This window comes from Molossus molossus, unplaced genomic scaffold, assembly GCF_014108415.1.
Source record: "Molossus molossus isolate mMolMol1 unplaced genomic scaffold, mMolMol1.p scaffold_m16_p_16, whole genome shotgun sequence".
Lineage (NCBI taxonomy): Eukaryota > Metazoa > Chordata > Mammalia > Chiroptera > Molossidae > Molossus > Molossus molossus.
In genome coordinates this window covers 51,907,262-51,927,047 of record NW_023425351.1, presented here as the reverse complement: position 1 = coordinate 51,927,047, position 19,786 = coordinate 51,907,262, and the positions used below count along the sequence as shown (strand labels likewise).

At 44.5% G+C, this 19,786-nt stretch overlaps 1 protein-coding gene across 1 annotated transcript in view; it reads left to right on the top strand.

Annotated features, from left to right (window-relative positions):
- The window catches only part of SYBU (syntabulin), a 73,356-nt gene extending 54,857 nt beyond the window's left edge, over positions 1-18,499 (top strand). Inside the window, exons 4-7 of the mRNA XM_036263915.1 lie at positions 6,906-7,008; positions 13,333-13,536; positions 14,895-15,044; positions 16,682-18,499. Coding sequence (XP_036119808.1) covers positions 6,906-7,008; positions 13,333-13,536; positions 14,895-15,044; positions 16,682-17,786 — 1,562 coding nt within the window. The 3' untranslated portion in view covers positions 17,787-18,499. The remainder of the gene's footprint in view (positions 1-6,905; positions 7,009-13,332; positions 13,537-14,894; positions 15,045-16,681) is intronic.
- Positions 18,500-19,786: the final 1,287 nt, after the last annotated feature.

Below are 19,786 nucleotides of genomic sequence, written 5' to 3'. Positions count from 1 at the left end.
CCTGCTCAGGGGACTGGCCTCTGCTAAGACGAAGTCATTGTAAATCTGTGTGCATTTTCCCTGCGGCTCTCTGAAGGCAGGGTTCTAACCCAGGGGCAATTCTAGAGATTTTTGGAGGAGGCCCTGGGAAGTTTGTTTCAGGACCATAGATCTTTAGATATAGTCTGTTGTGCACACATACATGCACACACGCACGCCCACGCACACTGTAAAAAATAGAAGCATGGTCTCCACTGAAGAATGGCTGAGGGAAAACCACCTTTTGTAAAGAGTTTATAAAAATGTATGGCCTTAATGAACAAAATAAGCTGTCAAACAAAACAGACCCAGAGACGTGAAAGTAGGGAACAGACTGAAAAACCTCAGAGGGAAGAGGGGTAAGGGATGGAAGAGATAAACCAAAGAAGACAGCAGGGGGTGGGGGGAACAGGGAGGGAGTTGTCAATGGGGGGAAAAGGAGAGACATCTGTCATGCTTTCAACAACAAAGATAAATAAAAATAAACATATGACTTATGTGAGATAAGGCGTTTCCTACTGTGGGGTTTTTTAAGGGAGAGGTGTTTGAAAAGCCCCATTCTGGCGCTTTAGCCACTGTGCCCATAGTTTTAGCTAGAAATAATAAAAGCGAATATATGTTGAGTGTTTGCTATGTTCCAAGCACTGCTCTGATTCTTTTCATGTTCCACCTAGTTCCCACAATCCCTTAGCAGTACTTACTATTAATATCTTCATCCCCATTTTATAGATGAGGAAATTAAGGCAGAGAGAGCAAATAACAGGCTCAAGGCTCCATAGAGAAAAGAGCTATGATTCAAACCCATGTGGCTTGACTCCAAAGCCCTCTTAATACTACATTACACAGTGTAGTTACTTTTGTTATAAAATAACTTTCCTTTAAAAAATTTAGATATTTTTAAGAAAAAAATAAATTGTCCATAATTGCACTGGACCCCTAGTTATAATTTTTATAATAAGAGTAAATGACCCGGCCAGTGTGGCTCAGTGGTTGAGCATCGACCCATGCACCAAGAGGTTACCAGTTCGATTCCTGGTCAGGGCACATGCCCAGGTTGTGGGCCTGATCCCCAGTGAGGGGCATGCAGGAGGCTGCCAATCGATGTTCTCTCTCATCGATGTTTCTATCTCTCTCTCCCTCTCCTTTCCTCTCTCTCTAAAATCAATAAAGAAAAATAAAAGAGTAAATGCATATGGTTTAGAAAAGCCAAATTCTTAAGAAGGATATAAAATGAAAATAAGAGTCTCTATATCCCCGCTGTCCCATTCGCAAGGGAAACCACTATTGACAAATCTTTTATAATCCCTCCAGAGAAGTATATAGCAGGTTATATATTATTTAAAGATTTATTTACACAAAAGCAGACATGCCACCTTCACTATTTTGCATCTTGTTTTTCTTTAATAACCAATTTTTTAGAATGTCTCAGATCTTTACACTCAGCATGACAGGTCCGTGTCACCCCATCCATGATTGCCAAGTCCTATTGAGGGACAATTAGGTTGTCTCTTTGGAGGCTTCTGTGCAGGATAAATCCCGAGAAGTACAGTTTTATTTTTATGCATATTGCTTCAATTCACACTCTCACTAACTCTTATCAGAGAGTTTCCCCAAACTCTGAACAGAACCAGCATTGGCAAACTTGGATTTTTACTTCTTTGCCAATATGATGAAGACAATCTTGTTTTCATTTATGTTTTAATGTTATATGTGAAATTGTATGGCTTTTCACATATATTGGTCATTTGTTTATTTTTCTGTCATCTACCTGTTTATGTCCTTTGCCCATTTTTCAGTTAGTTTTTTTTTTTCAAATTTGTATATGATTTTGGTGAATTATGGAGATTAGCTCTTTATCATATGTTGTAAATAATTTCAACAAATATGTTGTTTTTTACTGCTATTTTCCCATAAGCAGTTTTATTTTTTATGAAGATTTATCAATACAAAATTATTTACTTCTAAATACTTTAAATTTGAACTTCTTTTGTTTTTTAAATGGGTGTGTGTGTGTATGCTTTTGTGTTTATGGCAACTCTGTTCACTGCACACCAATCAGAATGAAGGTAAATCTTTTCTGAAATTATGATATAAATGGAATGATTTTTATAATTATTCAGCAAGGCTTCTGTTTTGAAATGCAACAATACCTTTATATATTTTTCCATCAACTGATTAGAAATTGATCAAATATTCCCTTTCTGAGATAAACACCTATTGCAGGTTCAAAGAATAGTTTGCAAAACCTAAAACACAAGTCCTCTTTAGGCCGTGAAGCATTTTTTGGATTCCTTGGTTGGGGCCCCCAGAGCTGCGCAGCTAAGACTCAGTTCTACTGAATCTGCTTTATAGAGCAGCTTCTTTTATAGTGGCTTCTATAATTACAGCTGCCCGCTGCCCCAGCTGCTCCCTGATAGCTCTGCTTGGCTTCCATGAAAATGGCTCATCTCTCCTCCCTAGAGACCTTTAAATAAAAGATCTGTGTGTCTGTGTGTGGGGACCGGGGATGAGAGGATGAAGGGATGAGGGACTGGCATTTTTATTTTATTTTCTTTTTTAATTTGCTGCCTCTATTTGAGGTGGGGATATAGGTGGCCAGCCTGAATTAATTTGATAGCTTCACGGTGACGCCTTAAGGATAAAGGAGGGTTTGGGGTTGCAGTCTCTGGTTTAGAATGGCTCAATACAGCTTTGTGGATGTCAGGATGGCTCTGTTCTCAGAGTCCTATGAGGTATGAGGACTCTGCAGTATCCTAAAAGCAGGCAAAAATAATAACGCCCTGAGAGACCAAATCGCAGACAGTGTTTTTAGAAAAATATAGTTATCAGTTTTTGCACATATTCTTTTTGTTCCCACTTTTCCTCCTCTAATTGCCAGCCTCACCATCACATGTTGAGAATGCTTAGTACCGCCCCCCTCCCGTTATGAATAAAGTAACGCTTCTCAACAGAATCTAGCAGGATTACCAAACGAGAAACCACCAGGGTTTCTGGAGGCCAGAGTGCATAGCTTACAGCTGGAAGATGCTTCTGCTGCTGATGCTCAGGCACCCGGACTGGCACTACTCGGTATCGTAAAGGTCAAGTTCATCCTGCCTGTTCAGTCCTGCCATCCTGCTCCGCCAACTCTAGCAGCTGATTGAAGACAATATCGATAAGAACAAAGGCAGTATTGATGAGGATGACTTGGACATGCATATGTTAAATTCCCTTCTGCTTTTCAAGCATGACTCTTCAACAACCAAATATTGTTTTCTGCACTTTGTTGAAGTATTCCCTGTGACATCAGGGACTCCCAGTTGAGTGTCTGCTCACAGGCAGATGGGGACAAACCTTAAATATTAAAACATTAAAAGTCTTTAATGTTTATATTGAAATATTAAGTGTTTAAATTGAACATATTCTTTGGCTTAAAAATTCTACTTTTAGGAATTATGAAAGAATCAGACAAGGATGTAAGTTTGTGTGCCTTAGGATCCCCATTGAATGTTAAGCCTATGTTTAAGAAGGTCAACCCTAGGGTCAGAGGGCCTGAGTCCCAATCTTGGCTCCACTTATTAGTTGTGTCACCTTGTTAGCATCACTCAGCTTCTCTGCCTTGTCTGCAAAAGGGACTGATAACTGTCCCTACCTCACAGGTTCTGTAGTATCATGAGAAATAAATGATTCAATATGTGGAAGATGCTTAGGATGGTTTCTGGCACAGAGTGTTTTTACTTATAGTAGGAAATCTGGAAAGAGACTACATATTCATTGATTTAATGAAACCAAAGGTGGTATGCTTTCAAGATATTCACATATTAAAAGAAAAACCGTTTGGTTACATGATAATGTAATATGAAGTCTGAAGAGTTGTATATCAAAAGGTTAACTGTAGTTATTTTTTTTTGGTGATGGAATTAGAGACTACATTTTTCCCTCTGGACCATTGCTATTTTCTAAATTATTTACAAAGGAAATGTGTAGTATAATTAAAGTTGTCTTTTTAACCCCTTCAGAATAATAACAGCTAACATTTATTGAGAGCTTCCAGGATGTGTGTGTGTGTGTGTGTGTGTGTGTGTGTTTACACTAACCCTGTGAGACAGGCGCTATGATTATCATCTCCATTTCATAATTAAGAAACTGAGGCACAGAGAGGTGAAGCAAGGTACCTAAAGTGCTCTAGTAAGCAGTAGTGGTGGGATTTGAACCCGGCTGTCTGACTCAGGGGTCTATATTTTCAGGTTAGGTCCTCTCTTTGTATGATTTTAGTAACCCAAAGAACATTGAACTATGGCACCCACAACAATAACCCCGCTGCATTCACTGTTTAAAGGAAGTGGATAAAGCGTGCCTCTTCTTCCTTGTGTCTGTGCTGCTGGCTAATAGATAAATGGGTGGTTTTCAGGTCTCCAGCTTTCCTCTTAGTTATCCTGCTTAGTAAATGGAGAGAGTAGATCAGGTGATGTAGTAAAATTGACTTTTCTGTGTATCCCTTAAATAGAGTGCATTGACTTTACATTGCACTAACCAAACTGGAAATAGTTTATAATTTACAAATCATAAACTGGAATAGTTGAGAAGGAGCATATTTACTTTTCACTGTCCTATTATTCAAATAATCCTGAATACATCTGCCGGGTACCCTGAATGAGCCTTCTAATCTCTTTCAGATGTGCAGAAGATAAGTTCAGAAAAGACAGGAACACAGTGATCTTAGGCCCTGCAAATATGTAAGAGTCAATTATTTAGTTCCTGTAGCAATAAAGTGTAGAACAGAGTTGTCCCTTCAGTTCAGAGAACGTAATTACCACAGATCAAAGGCATCGTGAAGGAACAGTGGATTTTCAGCAACTGTCTGTTTCTCTTCTGGAAATTTCCATTTGTATGCAGACAGTTAAATTATGATTGATGGCTATTGTGTATCCTGTAAGGAATGAAAATTGGGTGTTTCCGAGTAATAATTTTACATTAGGAAATAAGATCTGAAACCTAGTGGCTGCAGCCACAGTATCTATTTTTGAATATCACCCGCCTTTCTGATTTTAATAACTAACCTGATCATGTGTAGCAGACAAGGCTGATTGGATGAGGCTGTCAGGACTGGTGTGTTCCTGGGTTTCGCTCTCGATCGTGAATCCTTGAGACTGTAAAATGCTATAGATTAACCAGTGAATTTCTCAGAGGCAACTAATTAAGTTCAGGGAGCTTCTAGAGTTTATTATATCATTAGACAAAGTCTCTGAAATCCGGAAGGAATAGCCCGTCCCATCCTGATAAATTGCCACCCTAATCCTCCCAGAATTCTGCTGGGAGATGAAATTCACTATTGCCATGTGTGCTCAGGGATCATTCTTGATCTCTTTCCCAGAAGAGGCTGAACTTCCTGACCGGTCCTGGAAGCCAGGGGAGGGATTTCTCTCTGCTTTGCTGTTGCTTACCTTCCCCTTTAGCAAAACTAATACAGCCCGTCAGTGACAGGATCTGGTCAGCAGTGGGCCAGTCTGGCCACATCTTGCACGCATGGCTCATCTGGCCAGGTAGGGAGATGGTAGTGTCTAGTTTATTCTAGAACTCTCCTATGTCCCTGCTTTCCCCACTGCCTTCCTAAGGACACAGTGGTTCGTAGAAGCAGCACAGGGATTTGGTCCTGGGCAGGATCCGTCGCTCACAAACCATGGACAAATCAGCTTTGGTCTCTCAATTGTAGAATAGTGAGATTAATGCCTACCTTCCAAAGCTGTCAAAAATATAAAGAGTAGGAAGCATCTGCTACAGGGCCTGGAACCTGGTAGGCATTCAAGAAATAGTTTTTATTATGATCATTGTTCACTGCTTATTAGAAACTCAAGGGATTTAAATCATTCATGTTTCCTCAACTCAGAAATGTGAGCTGGCTCTGGGTTCTAGACTGGGGAGTCAGAAATTGTGTGGTAGGAGCTGAGAGGTAAGCTCATATAAACTGTACATCTAGGTTTGTTTTCTGAAAGCATATGGAATCTCGTATTTTATTTTTAATTCTTTCTTTCTTCACACTTGTTCTCTCTAACCTCTCTCTTCCTTTCCCCCTCCCTGGCCCAGGCAATCCACAGAATATTTCCCTTGCAATTTCAGAACTACTAATGTTCTGTTGTTGGAAACAAATTCATATGAATTATTCTAGCACACTTCTAATTACATACCAAACTCTAGTCTGTACTCAAGATATAATGTGATCTCTGTAAACTAATGAACAATCCCTCTACACACACACACCCAAAATAAAACTAAAATTTCAAATTGTACTGTCATTCAGAGGTTTTGTCACTGTGAGCCTTTTCCGTTGTGTTTGGAAGCGTGCAATCCCTGCTTTTCATTAAATCCTGTTCTTTGTAGCCAAACTGCAGACAGTCAAAGAACAGACAGGGGCCGTCCAAGCAGCTACCTGCAGCCCAGGCTTCCTTCCTGACTGCGCCCAAGGGCTGGTCCCCAGACTCTGAACTGCCAAACGAAAGTGTCGCTAGCTGACTACAAAAGCCCAAAGATAAACTCCCTTGGAAGAACTACTTTGGGACCGACAAGCATGCTTTTCGTTTTGCTTCAAGTTTGGGCCAGCCGTGTTGGTGTTGCTGCGGGCGCGTGGGCCTCCCAGGGAGGGCACGTTTCTCCCCGCACGTGGGTCCCTCTCCGGTGGCAGTGTGCTGGGGGACCGGCGTCCCTCTGCTTCGACGCTGTGTTTATGAAATGATGTCTGTGTTTGCGCCTTCTCTTGACCTCCTGGGGAGGACAGACCGGGTCTGGGAGCTCTGGGACCTCCACTTGCGGAGTCGGCGCGCAGACGCGGGGAGCCGGGACCTGGGGGCCAGGGTGCTGGCCAGCGTGACCTCGGGTGTCCTTCCCTCACGCTTCTCCCTGTTGTTTTTCAGGTAGTGAAGCCGATTTTAGCTCCTCGAGCAGCACGGGCAGCATCTCCGCCCCCGAGGTCCACATGTCTGCCGCGGGGAGCAAGCGGCCCTCCTTCTCACGCAAGTAGGCACTGTCTCCTGCTCTGTGATTACTAAGATGCGTTGCACGGCTGACTTACCTGTACTTTGTACGTCTGTAGAGCCACCCACATTACTGTCCGTTTATATTGTATTAGACAGTGAGTGATGTTTGTTTCCGTTTTAGGGATTTGAAATTGGTGTTTTCCTCTGCCTTTCCTCCTGTGGCCAGCCCGTGTTCTCTCTCACCCAGCCTTGGCTCTGGGTCCACCCCACTTTCTCTTCCTCACTTCCCTGTGTACTCCCCTGGGTATCAAGCTAAATCTCCGACTCCGCACCCCGCCTCCCCTTCTTGAATCTAGACTGTGGCTTCACCCTTTCTTTCCTTTAGTTGAACTTCCTTTTTTAAAAAAAAAAACATCTGTGTGAAAGAAGCCTAGTGACCATCTGGGCACCCCAATATTCATGTGGGGAAGGGGTGAAGGAAGTATGAAGCTCATAGGCATGAGTGGCCACCACCGGAAGAGGCAACAGAGCAAAATAACTGTGTGTGTGTGTGTGTGGGGCGGGGGTTCTGGAGCCAGGCGACCTTGGTTTGAATGCCAGCTTCATCTACAGGGGGCGTGGCCCTGAGCAGGGTGCTTAACTTCCCTATGCCTCAGTTGCCTCATCTGTAAAATAGGGCTATAGTCATACCCACGTCATAGGGTTTATTGTTAGGATTGGATTGGTTGATACAGGTGAAGGGTGGGAGCAGTGCTTGGAGCAGAGTAAGCATCAGCAGCGTTCGCTGTGAATGCTATTTGCATCGGGGGACGGAGAAGAGGGGGGGGGATGGGAGCCTTTGTTCACATTTGGTGGGACAGGGTTCTCTGCCGCCATCAGTGACTTACCCAACAAGTATTTGTTGAGCATCTACTATGAGACAGGTTCTGGAGATAGGGCAGTAAACAGAACACCATGAGAATTATATTCATTCTAGCAGGGAAAGAAAGATGACAAGGACACAGTAATATAATGACTTTTAAAACGTTCAGGGAAATGCTGTATGAGAGGAATGGGGTGTGTGGTGTATTTTAGACAGGCGGGTTCCAGGAGACCTCTGTGATGATGTAGGCTCTGAGCAGAGACCTGAACAAAACGATGGATGAGCTACAAGACACTTGGGGATGGTTTGTCTCTGGAGTGTGGGGAGGTCACTTGACTCTTGGGCCACAGGGTCCAGATTATATACAAGAGATTGTCCTACATGATGTTTTATGGTCCCTTCCTGGAGAAAAACTGTTTCATTTCTAAAATCTTGCATTTCCAGGAGTCAGCAAGCAAACGTTTCCCATTCCTCTTGGGTTAGCAGAAGCTTCAGCTGATGTTTATGGAGGGACCTGAGACCCACAGTGTAGAGTTTATTAAAAACAAAGCTGAAGCCAGACAAACCTATAACAAAAGAGTCAAGTCCATAGTGAAAAAAGCAGTTGTTCTATTTCCAAATACCATCTATTTTGAAAATAAAGTGCCTCTGGGATCACAGGACATGAATATAAACACTCTCTTTATAAATCAGATGTGGCTGGCTCTGAGAACCATTTATCTAAGTCATTTGAGAAATTAGCACATACCCATGGTGCAAGGTATCAAAGAACAGAGAGGCAAAAGAAAAAAAAATGGCCTGAAGAAGCCAATTTTAGCAAGCATTTTGAAGGAATTTGTGTCTGTGGTTAAATTCCAAGGTAATGTCAATAATACTGAGTGACTTAAGGAAAATATTCTAGTCTGGAACCCATGATTTCTCTAAGTGATTAAAAATTCATGTGTTAAACATAAAATAGCTAAATATAATTATGTGCAAATCAGATGTATGCTTAATAGATGGAAAATTGAAATGGTCAATGTTCTATTCATTATCCTCACTTTTTCTTTTTTAATCCTCACCTAAGGACATGCTTATTGATTTTAGGGAGAGAGAAAGGAGGGTGGGAAGAGAAGAGAGAGAAAGAGAAACATCAATGTGAGAGAAACATCGATAGGTTGCCTCTGTACTGGGAATCGAACCCACAACCTTTCAGTGTATTGGACAATGCTCCAAACAACTGAGCCACATTAGCCAGGGCCCTCACTTTTTTTTTTAATCTGACACAGAGCATCATGAATGGATTTCCATGATGGAATATCTCAGCATTTCACATAATCTTTGTGTTTTAGGAACATGCATTGAGGACAACTCTTCTAGATGGGCTGATATCCATGTCGAACTCTGTAATAGCTTGTAATTTGTTTAACTGGCTCATTCCTCCTAGAATAAAGAGTTTTCTCTGCCCAGAATTAGCTCCTGAGAGGAAGGTGGCAGGAATATTTGGTAAAGGTTGGGTGGGAGAAATGAGGGACAGGTGGACTTGGTGAGAATATTTTTGATAGGTGATTTTAAAAACAAAACATTAGAGATTTACAAATGATCTCTCTTTTTATAGAAGGCCAACTTGCTGATATTTCTGAGAAATTTTATTTCTAAAACTAAAACCCTAATCTGATCAGAGGCAGACAGAGGTGAGAAGGAAAAAAGAGCTTGGGATCTGGAGTCAGACAGACCTGGACTTGAGTTCAGCCTCCATTGTTTTTGAGGTGCATGACCTGGAGCCCTGAGCCTCAGTGTCCTGATCTGGAAAGTAGGGTTATAACAGCATCTACTGTGTTCCGCTGCCACTGATGGTGATGATGGTGGTGATGGTGGTGATGGTGATGATGGTGGTGATAGTGATAGTGGTGATAGTGATAGTGATGGTGGTGATGGTGGTGGTGATGGTGGTGATGGTGGTGGTGATGGTGGTGATGGTGGTAATGGTGGTGATGGTGATGGTGATGATGGTGATGGTGGTGATGGTGATGGTGGTGATAGTGATGGTGGTGATAGTGGTGAGGTGGTGATAGTGATGGTGATGGTGATAGTGGTGATGGTGGTGATGGTAATGGTGGTGATGGTGATTATAGTGATGATGGTGGTGATGGTGGTGATGATGATCATACCTTTTTGCTAGCACTGCCATGACCAAATACCACAGAAGAGCTGGCTTAAACAATAGAAATTCACTTTCTCACAATTTTGGAGCCTAGTAGCATGAGATTAAGATGTCAGCAGGATTGGCTTCTTCTGAGGTCTCTCTCCTTAGCTTGTAGAAGCCTGTTTTGTCCCGTTTCTTTGCAAAGACTTTTCTCTGTGCCTTTCTGTGTTCAAATTTCCTCTTCCTGTAAGGACACTAGTCAAATTGGTTTAGAGCCTACCCCAACAGGCTCATTTTAACTTCATTGCTTTTTTAAAAGCCCCATTTTCATATATGGTCACATTCTAAGGTACTGGGTGTTAGGGCTTCAACCTGTGGATTTGGGGGGCACACGATTCAGCCCATAACAGTGATCATGGTAATGATGATGGTGATGATGATGGTGTTGATAAGAATGTTACCGGAAATAAAGGACAACAGCCAGGGGATAGAAATTCACCTGGGTCCCTTCTGAGGTTTCCTTCTTCACTTCTCCCTTTCTCTCACTTTCCATTTATCATATTCATGTTTGCAGGAATGGGATGGGGTCAGCAGAAGTCTCTCTCTCCTCTGTGGACTTCATGCCTGTCCACCAAACCAGGGAATGTAGGGTGGGCTGAGGAGGGTAGCCTTGGGTTTGCCTGTTTACAGACATGACCAGTAGGGCTTCCTGCTTCTCCTTTTGAGATGTTTCATCATCATGATGACTTTGTGCCCATGTATGTTAGCATTTGAACTACACTGAATGTAAGGAACAGAACAGAAATTTTTAAGCATGTGGTTTCTTTTGTAAAAGTTAGCTATGGCAAACAGTCGAATAATTTATTTCCTGAAATATATTTGAAGATTTGGTTGTACTTTTGTGATGTTTAATAGCTTAAGAATTTTTGCTTGATTCTGTATAGCAGATGAATTCTTACAAAATCCTTACCTAATTTAATTTGTGTCTTAGTGCACATACTACACTAAAGAAGTCAGTGGCGAACTCCTCAGGTAATAGCCACATACATAGCCAGTACCTAATACACCTGTTTACAAGCCCAAAGCAGTACATTTTATTTGTGTAAAGTAGGAGGCATGTGTAGAATTGGAAGACCTGGATTTAGTCCCCAGTTCAGCTGTGTGTTCTTGGGTGAGTTTTTCTTTTTCTCCCTGAGCCTCAGTTACTGAACTGAGTACTTCATGGAGAACCTGCACATAACATGAAAGGCAGATAATAACTGTACCAGGTACATGTACAGCACGATGGTCAGAATTACGTGGAACAGTGTTTATAATGCACCAGGACCAGGGCTAAGTCCGTAGTGAAAGTTAACTCAGAATAGAATTCCCCAGGTCAAAATTAGGGCTCGCTCTTTATTCTCTCTCCTAACTTGTAATGGTTAATCCTCTAAATTTCTCATAGCCACATAAGAAATAGTCAGACCAGTTGGTGCCAGACTTAGAAGTGAAGTGTGGAGAAGCGAATCCAAGCCAGAGTACATGTTCTTTTCAGCGACTCCTGAAGTCTTCCCACCGCTGCTGCTGAAGCTGGTTTGTCACAAAGCCATCAGCCCATCTGTTCTCTATAAAGTGTCCCCTTTTCAGGAAAAGGAGGCAGAGTCCATTTGGATGATTTCAAAAGGAAAGACCCTTTTAACTTTCTAACGTGGTGATGTTTCCTTTATGTGTGATTTACTGGGTTGACAGCTAGTTGAAATTGTCTTTGGTTTTAAATAAGTAATTGTGGTTTGGGAGCCAAGTATACCCAAATGCACCCTCCATTCCCGTCCACACACGGTTCTCATTGCGACATGTTGGATGGACACAGCTGTCATTAACATGTCAGCTTCTAACGTCAGCAAGACATCTTCCCGACGCAGAATTGTTATCCTATTTAAGTCGTTTCAGCATCCTCAGAATGCTGTCTCTGGAACTAGTTTAACAGGGAAGTCAAAACAGGTTTATTCTGTGATGATGCCCTGCAGCTGAATTGCCCTGAACAGCTATTGAACGAACGCACCCACACGCATGCTTTGATTTTCACATCCGCTCCTTGAGGGAGACGGGATGTTATTATCTATCCCCACATGTTAAGGGCCTTACTTGCCTGAGTTCCTAATAAGTGACAGTGCCAGGACGTAAACCCAATTTGTTCAGTTAGTTATCAGTCCTTTAGGCAGCACCCAGCATGTGCCAAGTGGGGATGTCAGAGACCAGGCGGGTTCCTGCCTCGTCCAGTGGGAAAGACCAACACGTCCGCAGTTGTGATGCGGTGTGATAATTTCCCTGATGGAAGTTTGCACAGAGTCTTGGGGAGCAGCAAGGAGTGGCCACCACGCCGGCCGTGGGAAGGAAGAGTACAGAGAAGGCTGCTTGGAGTCAGTTCCCATCAATTTCAAAGTAGGAGGTTTCCAGAGGCTTAGGGTAGGGAGCAGAAGGAGAACATTCTAGGCAAATAAAATTGTAAGTTCACAATATAGACATGAAGGAGAGTGTGGATCGTCAGGAAACTGTAGGTCACGTGGAATGCTGAAACAGAGAGAGGAGGGGCGGTGGCAGAGGGCGGTGGCACAGTGGTGGGATTGGACCTGTGAGCACGTTAAGGACTTTGGCCTTATTCCAGAGGCAGCGGGGAGCCAGTGCATGGCTTTGGGGAGGGCACTGACGTTCAGATTCCATTTTAGAAAGGCCACCCCAGCTGCAGCTGCAGCCTTCTTGCTGGAGGAGGCAAGACAAGAACCTGGGGAGCAAAGAGGGGGCTCATAACATTTCAGCAGTTACATGATAAAGGTTGTGCTAAGTTATTAGGGATGGAAAGAAAAGGGAAATAAATAGGTGGTAAAAAATTATAGACATGATGTATTTAGGTGGTCTATGTTTATATTTCCCCTTCTTTCTTTATGGGCAACCTCCTCCTGCCCCACTCTCCAAAGGAACCACCCCAATTTTCTTACCCCAACCTGAACCAAACCCAAACATTTTAAAGTTGAAACAGGTGTACTGGAACAAACACCATATCTCCAGAACAGCCTCCCAAATGAACCTAAACCAAATCAATATTTACATGGTTTGTGTGCCTAGCGGGCAGCTGGGTCTAATCCCAAACGAGCTTTGTGGGCAGAAACCATCAGAAAGAACAGCAGAGAAAGGGGTTGCCTGTGCTGATGGCACAGGAGAAGTGTCAGGCAGGGGACGACGGCTGCTCACGGGGGCAGTTTACACTGACAATTATACTGCCCCTGTCCACGCCATCAGTTGGACTTCCCTAGTTGTAACTAGCTCTACGGAATAAAGCATTAGCATTGGGCACCCATAGCCCCCAGGGTTTTAACGATCTTTTTCATGCTTTCCCCCAGTCGAGGTCCCCACAGGCGGAGTAATGGAGCTTCAGCACACAAGTCTGGCAGCAGCCCACCGTCCCCACGGGAAAAGGACCTTCTGTCCACGCTGTGCAGGAATCAGCTGAGTCCTGTTAACGTCCACCCCACCTATGCGCCTTCTTCCCCAAGTAGCAGCAACTCTGGCTCCTACAAAGGCAGTGACAGCAGCCCAGTCATGAGGTGAGCACTATTGTCTTTCAAGTCATGATTCCTAATTTGTCCTGCATGGTAAGTTTTCTTTACAAAACAAAACAAAACAGTTAATGCAACTGTTGACTCGCTGCCTTCATCTGCAATAAGACATGTCTCTTTCCCACACTCAGCTCATTGTTTGAGGGCTGCTGCAGGAAGAACACGAGCTATAATCTCTCCTAAGTTTAGCAGTCCAAGGAGTAACTGGATAGGGAGGGAAAATGGAATCACTCAGATACCAGCTCTGTGTTCAGTACCATGTTGTGCCAGGTACTGTGTGACATGCTGGGAACAGAGCAGTGCCCAACAGAGATGGTCCCTGTGCGTACCACCCAGAGGAGAAGAAAGACCTTATTCATCTAAGGACCAAAACACATTAAGATTATTCTGCAAGTATCTGTGTATGTAAAAGGTGGCCAGAGGGTCCAGCTCAAGTCCGCAGGGATCAGAGGAGGCCTCGCTGAGAAAGTGCAATTGAAATGAGACCTGAAGGTCAAACAAGGAAAGAGTTGGTCCTTGAGATGGGGGAGACAGAAAGAAGGCTCTGCACATCTAAAAGGGCCGTGGCGGGAGGGCTGGAGGGCTGGGACCTGGGCACAGGCCATCTTGGACGGCGTGTTGGCAGGGGGAACAGGGCGAGTGCCGTGGCTTGGGCTGGGTCCAGAGTCAGGGCAAGCTGCCAGCTGCCCTCCTCCGGCCCCTCCCTCAGGGCGTCCTGTTCTCATCAGTCAGCAGGCAGCACGCTCCTGGGCGGCCTGACGGGGCCTGGATCCCAGCTCAGGGTGGTTTGTGGAACACCGGGCACCTCTCTGACAAAACCCTCTGGCGAGAATGGAGTAGCCTTGTTCCCGTCAGAAGGAGGAAACTTTCCACCGAATCAGCAAACTCACTCCAGGGACTGGTTTCAGAACAATTTGAATTCAACTAATAACAATCAGGATCTTGAGGGCACATTGTGTGGAAAATTAGGTCATCTTGCTCCCTTCCTCCCCTCCGCCTGCCCTCGCTCATTGTCCTTTAATATAACAGCCTGTTACCCTGAACTGACAGGCTGGCCTATGGACAATTGTGCATTATTTTATATGAGATCACCCAGGAGCCATAGAAAATCCTCCCTGTCCCCTGTCACTCTCCACAAACAGCACCCCGATTTTCCAAGTAATGAACATCCTGAGACGGGCAGATATGGGGCCATCCCCTTTCCCAACTGAGGTCACACACGCCTGAGGTTTAAGTCCCCAACACACAGCTGCCTTTTTCTCAAGCTCTTCTCTGTGCCTTAACTTTTCTTTGTATACAAAGGACACGGGGCAAAGAGTAACATTTCATTACTTGGATGGTTCCAGGAGGTCTGGAAGGTACACGTCCTGCGGTGAGAATCATGGTGTCAAGCCCCCCAATCCAGAGCAGTACCTGACCCCCCTGCAGCAGAAAGAGGTCACAGTGAGACACCTGAAGACCAAGCTGAAGGAATCCGAGCGCCGACTCCACGAGAGGTCAGTCCACATTCCTTGCTCACAGGATTCCATTTGATTTTTGTCCTATTTCTTTAATCAGTCTCTCAAAAGACTTGGCTACTTCAGGAGTTCAGGGACCCTCCAGGGTTCGAGGGGACTGCCTGCTTTTTCTGGGTGTGCACAGCATTGACACGTGGAGTTGGGTGTGTGTCTGACTATTTTTAAATGGCAGAAACACTTAGAGGAACAATTCGTACATCCAGCCCACTGGGTCACACACAGGGAGCCCCAGTTAAGCTCCGTTTGTTTCTGGCGAGTGGATGGCTATGTGCATTGTGATTCCTGCAAGCTATTTCTGTGCTGAAGGAAAAGGTTCATTATTCTTGGCCAAGTGTTAAGGGGAAAAGCAAAACAAAGCAGCCCACGCCGAAAGATCTTATCTCAGAGAGAAGAGACCTTTGACATCTTGGAACAGGCCAGAGTCTGCATGATGGTTTTCCCCTGGAACCTTTTAGGACGGATGGGCAGGGCTCGGACCAGGGTAGCTGTGAACCCAGGGCGGGGTTGCTGTGAGTCAGACCCTGCTTTTGTGACGTCTTTGGTGTGTGATTTGAGGAAACCATGGGAGGGTTCAAGCAGCCACGGTAGGGAGGCAGAGAAACTGGAGAATGTTGAAGCCTAAACTTAAAGCAGCAATACTAACACCATCTCGTCATATATAACAGGATCCTCGGTTCCTGGCCTTCATATCCACTGAGAGTGTGAGGGCATACAAGGAAATATATGTAAGAAAGAATTTTTTGAGAAAGTTCTTGAAATAGAGTCCTGTGAAACATCTCAGAAAACAGAATAGATTCTCTTCAGTGTAGGATGGATCCAGTATCATCTTACCTGAGAGGAGACAGAATAATCAACTTTCCTCAAAGTCCTTGCAACTTGTAACATTTTATGATTTAAATATATTTTTTAAATTATCACTGGAATATGATCAGAACAATCCTGCCTTCTTAGATAGGTGATTAAAAGTGATATGGCCCGGCGGTTAGAACGTCGGCCTGCGGTCCGGAGAGACCCGGGTTCGGTTCCCGCTAGGGGCACGTACTTCGGTTGCAGTTTGTCCCCGGCCCTGGTGGTCGTGCGGGTGGCAGCCACTCGATGTGTCCCTTCACGTCGATGTTTCTCTCTCTCTCTCCCTTCCTCTCTCTCCCTCCCACTCTATCTGTACAAAAAATGGAAAAATATCCTCAGGTGAGGATAAAAAAAGAAAGAAAAAAAAAAGTGATATGGACTTTCCTACCACAAACTGTAGGTATATAAAAGGGCAACTAAGACATTCTAGTATGTTCTAATAATAATATTTCAAATATTAAGTATTGAATAAAGTATAATCCTTGCAAAGTACTTAATGCAATGTCTGACATATAGTGATACTCAAAAAAGAAAAAAAAAACAATGGTAGCATTTTTAACTCTGATTCTAGTTACTATGGTTATTTTAGCTATTTTACTATTGGGGGCAGTGATATTTATGCCTAATACCTGCAAAAGAAAAACATGTCCAAACTGATGTGACCTCTGTTTCAAGTGGAAGAGCGTGGGCTCCTGGCCGTGTGTCAGAACTCTCTGCCACCTGGCTCGAGCTGCCATTTCCCTGCCTCGCTTGTCTTGTCCCTGCAGGGAAACCGAAATTGTGGAGCTGAAGTCCCAGCTGGCCCGGATGAGAGAAGACTGGATTGAAGAAGAGTGCCACCGGGTGGAGGCCCAGTTGGCGCTCAAGGAAGCCAGGAAAGAGATTAAGCAGCTCAAACAGGTCATCGAAACCATGCGGAGCAGCCTGGCCGACAAAGATAAAGGCATTCAGAAATACTTCGTGGACATAAACATTCAGAACAAGAAGCTGGAGTCCCTCCTTCAGAGCATGGAGATGGCTCACAGTGGCGCCCTGAGGGATGAGCTGTGTCTGGACTTCCCATGCAACTCCCCAGAGAAAAGCTTCCCCCAGAATCCCCCCGTTGGCAAGACAGCTGATGGGCTGTCCCCGGAAGAGCAGGTCACAGAGGAAGGGGCTGACAGCGAGCTGCTGGTGGAAGACAGCGTGGCTGACTGCACAGATCTGTTGGATGAGCTGGTGATGGCCACCACCACAGAGGCTGGCGATGTGGAGCTTCTGCACTCCACCCCTGGGGCCAAGGTCCTGGAGATGGTCCCCAGGATGGTGGGCCCGGAGGAGGGCAGTGTGGTGGTGGAGCGAGCGGTGCAGACCGACGTGGTCCCCTACAGCCCTGCAGTCTCTGAGCTCATTCAGTATGTGCTCCAGCTCCAGGACCCCTGTCCCTTGAGCTCAGCCTCCCCTGATGAGTCTGTGGCTGACTCGACAGAAAGCTTCCCGGAATCCATCTCTGCATTAATGGTTGATTTAACTCCAAGGAATCCAAACTCAGCCATCCTTTTGTCTCCTGTGGAGACCCAATGTGCCACGGGGGATACGCAGGCTCATGCAAACCGCCTCATGAGAGAGCTGGATTTTGCAGGCTCCACAGAAGAAAGATTGGACGGCATCATCCCGCTGGCCCGGAGGGCCGTCGGGAGGCAGTACTGGAGCCGCAGTTTCCTGGTGGATCTCCTGGCCGTGGCTGCCCCCGTGGTCCCCACTGTTCTGTGGGTGTTCAGTACTCAGAGAGGGGGGACAGATCCCGTCTACAACATCGGAGCCTTGCTCCGAGGCTGCTGCGTGGTTGCCCTGCATTCGCTCCGCCGCACCGCCTTTCACGTCAAAACCTAGATAGCAGTGGTTGTTCCCGTGTGCCAATCTGTCCCGTGGTGTGTGTGCCAGGTGGAGAACAGCAGGTGGCCCTAGGGGGTCCCTGTTCTGTCATGTTGCTCCTCGGTGTTTGATTTGCACTATGTTTAGTTGAAGCCTGAGGACCGGAGGTATCTTCAAAGCATGGAGACCTGGTTCAAGTACATGTCCCACCAGTGAAAGCATGCTCGTGGCCCTGCGTGTCGTCAGAGGTACCCGTTCTTACCCTAGTGGTTCAGGAAGAGAAAATGCAGAGTTTGCACTTTCAAGACAGCTTCTGTCAGGTTGGCATGTTATCTCCTTGCTTTGCTTTGTGCCGTTTTCAGATGTGTCGTTGTTCCAGCATTCCGATGGTCTTGTGCACAGCAGGGGACTGGAACCAAAAACGAACCTGTGTTTGTGTCATTGGTTTGAAGACGTCTTGACTAATCCTTTAGTGTCTTACTTGGGGTTGATAAGGTTTGAGTGTTTGCAGTTTTCTACTAAGTGTAGCTCCAGAGTCTTAAAATGGCTTGTTTGTTCTTCAACGTGTTAATTGATGAAACTGTATGTAAGTTTACAATGTATTAACTTATTTTTGGCTTATTATATATAGTGTTTTATTGGAAATTGTTTGTAACCACACACCTCGGCATGATGAAAGTAAAGATTAGTGTTTCCAGTTAAATAAATGTTTTATCCTCCTATAAAATAATTACCTCTGCGGTTTTACTTTGACACATAAGAAAGATTAAGTGGGTAGCACATCCTTCCATGGTTATCAATAGGGGTCTGTAAAAATGAGATTCACTTAAGAAATGAGAAATTATTATCGTTATTAAAGAAAGGTAAGGATTTCCTACTCTGTCTTTAAAAAATCACTGTTTCTGAGTAAAAATAGTTTTGGTCATTTGTTTGCTGTTAAATTACCCATACACTTGTTTTTCCACTGAATCATTCAGGAAGGATGTGTTGCGTGTTTTCAGGAAAGTTCAGCAGAGAGAGGGAATATGCTAGTACCATACACCACCTCCCCTTGGCATAATAGGGTGAGGGTGGGTGTCTGGGAAAGGATGAGATGGTATTTGATCTGTGTTCATTTATTCCTCACACCAATCCTGTGAAGTGGGTATTTTTCAATTTTACAGATGAGGGAGCCTCAAAGAGGTGAATTGCTCAGAATGTCATAGTTCTTCTCTAGAAGCCAGGATTTCAGGTGTCTGCAAAGTAAATACCTTCTCCACTTGACCATTCAGTGGGAAGAGACCTGGAGAATATAGCCTGAGTTCTCATTCAGAAACTCTTTTTCCATCCAGCACTTGTCACCTTCAAATAGAACACTCCATTGTTTGCTACTATGCCTTGGTCATTGCCCGCTCCCCACTAAAATGTTAGCTCTCTGAGGGCGGGAATCTCTGCTCTATGTTGTTCAGGGATTGTGTCAAGAACTTAGAACAGTGTGTGGCACTTAGAAAGGGTTTTAACAGTAGCTGTTAAATGAAATGATTTATCCAACAAATTCTTATTGGGTGCTCACATGCACTTTACTGGGTTGGTTTTCATTAGTGAAGGAGACTGTGTCTTCCCTGAGGGAACTTATGTTCTGCCTGTGAAAGACACAGAGTATGCCTACGAATGAATGAGATCATTGTAGATAGCACAGTGTTAAGTGCTTCCAAGCAAACAAACGAGTTGAAGGTTAAGGAACACCTCTCTAAAGAAATACCATTAGCACTGATGGATGAAAAAGAGCTGGTCATATGAAAATATGGTGAATAAAATATTGCAAAAAGAACAAAGGCAAAGGCCAGGAGGCAGAAAAAGGCTCACCATTTTATAGAGGCATCGAGGAGGCCAGTGTGGCCAGAGCAGAGTGAGGGGGTGGGGAGGGTTGGAGAGCGGACATGAAGCTAGTTCATATAGTGCCATGTAAATCACAGTAGGGTTGGTTTGAATTCACTCCCAGTGCTACAAGAAATATAAACAGACTTTAAACAGAACAA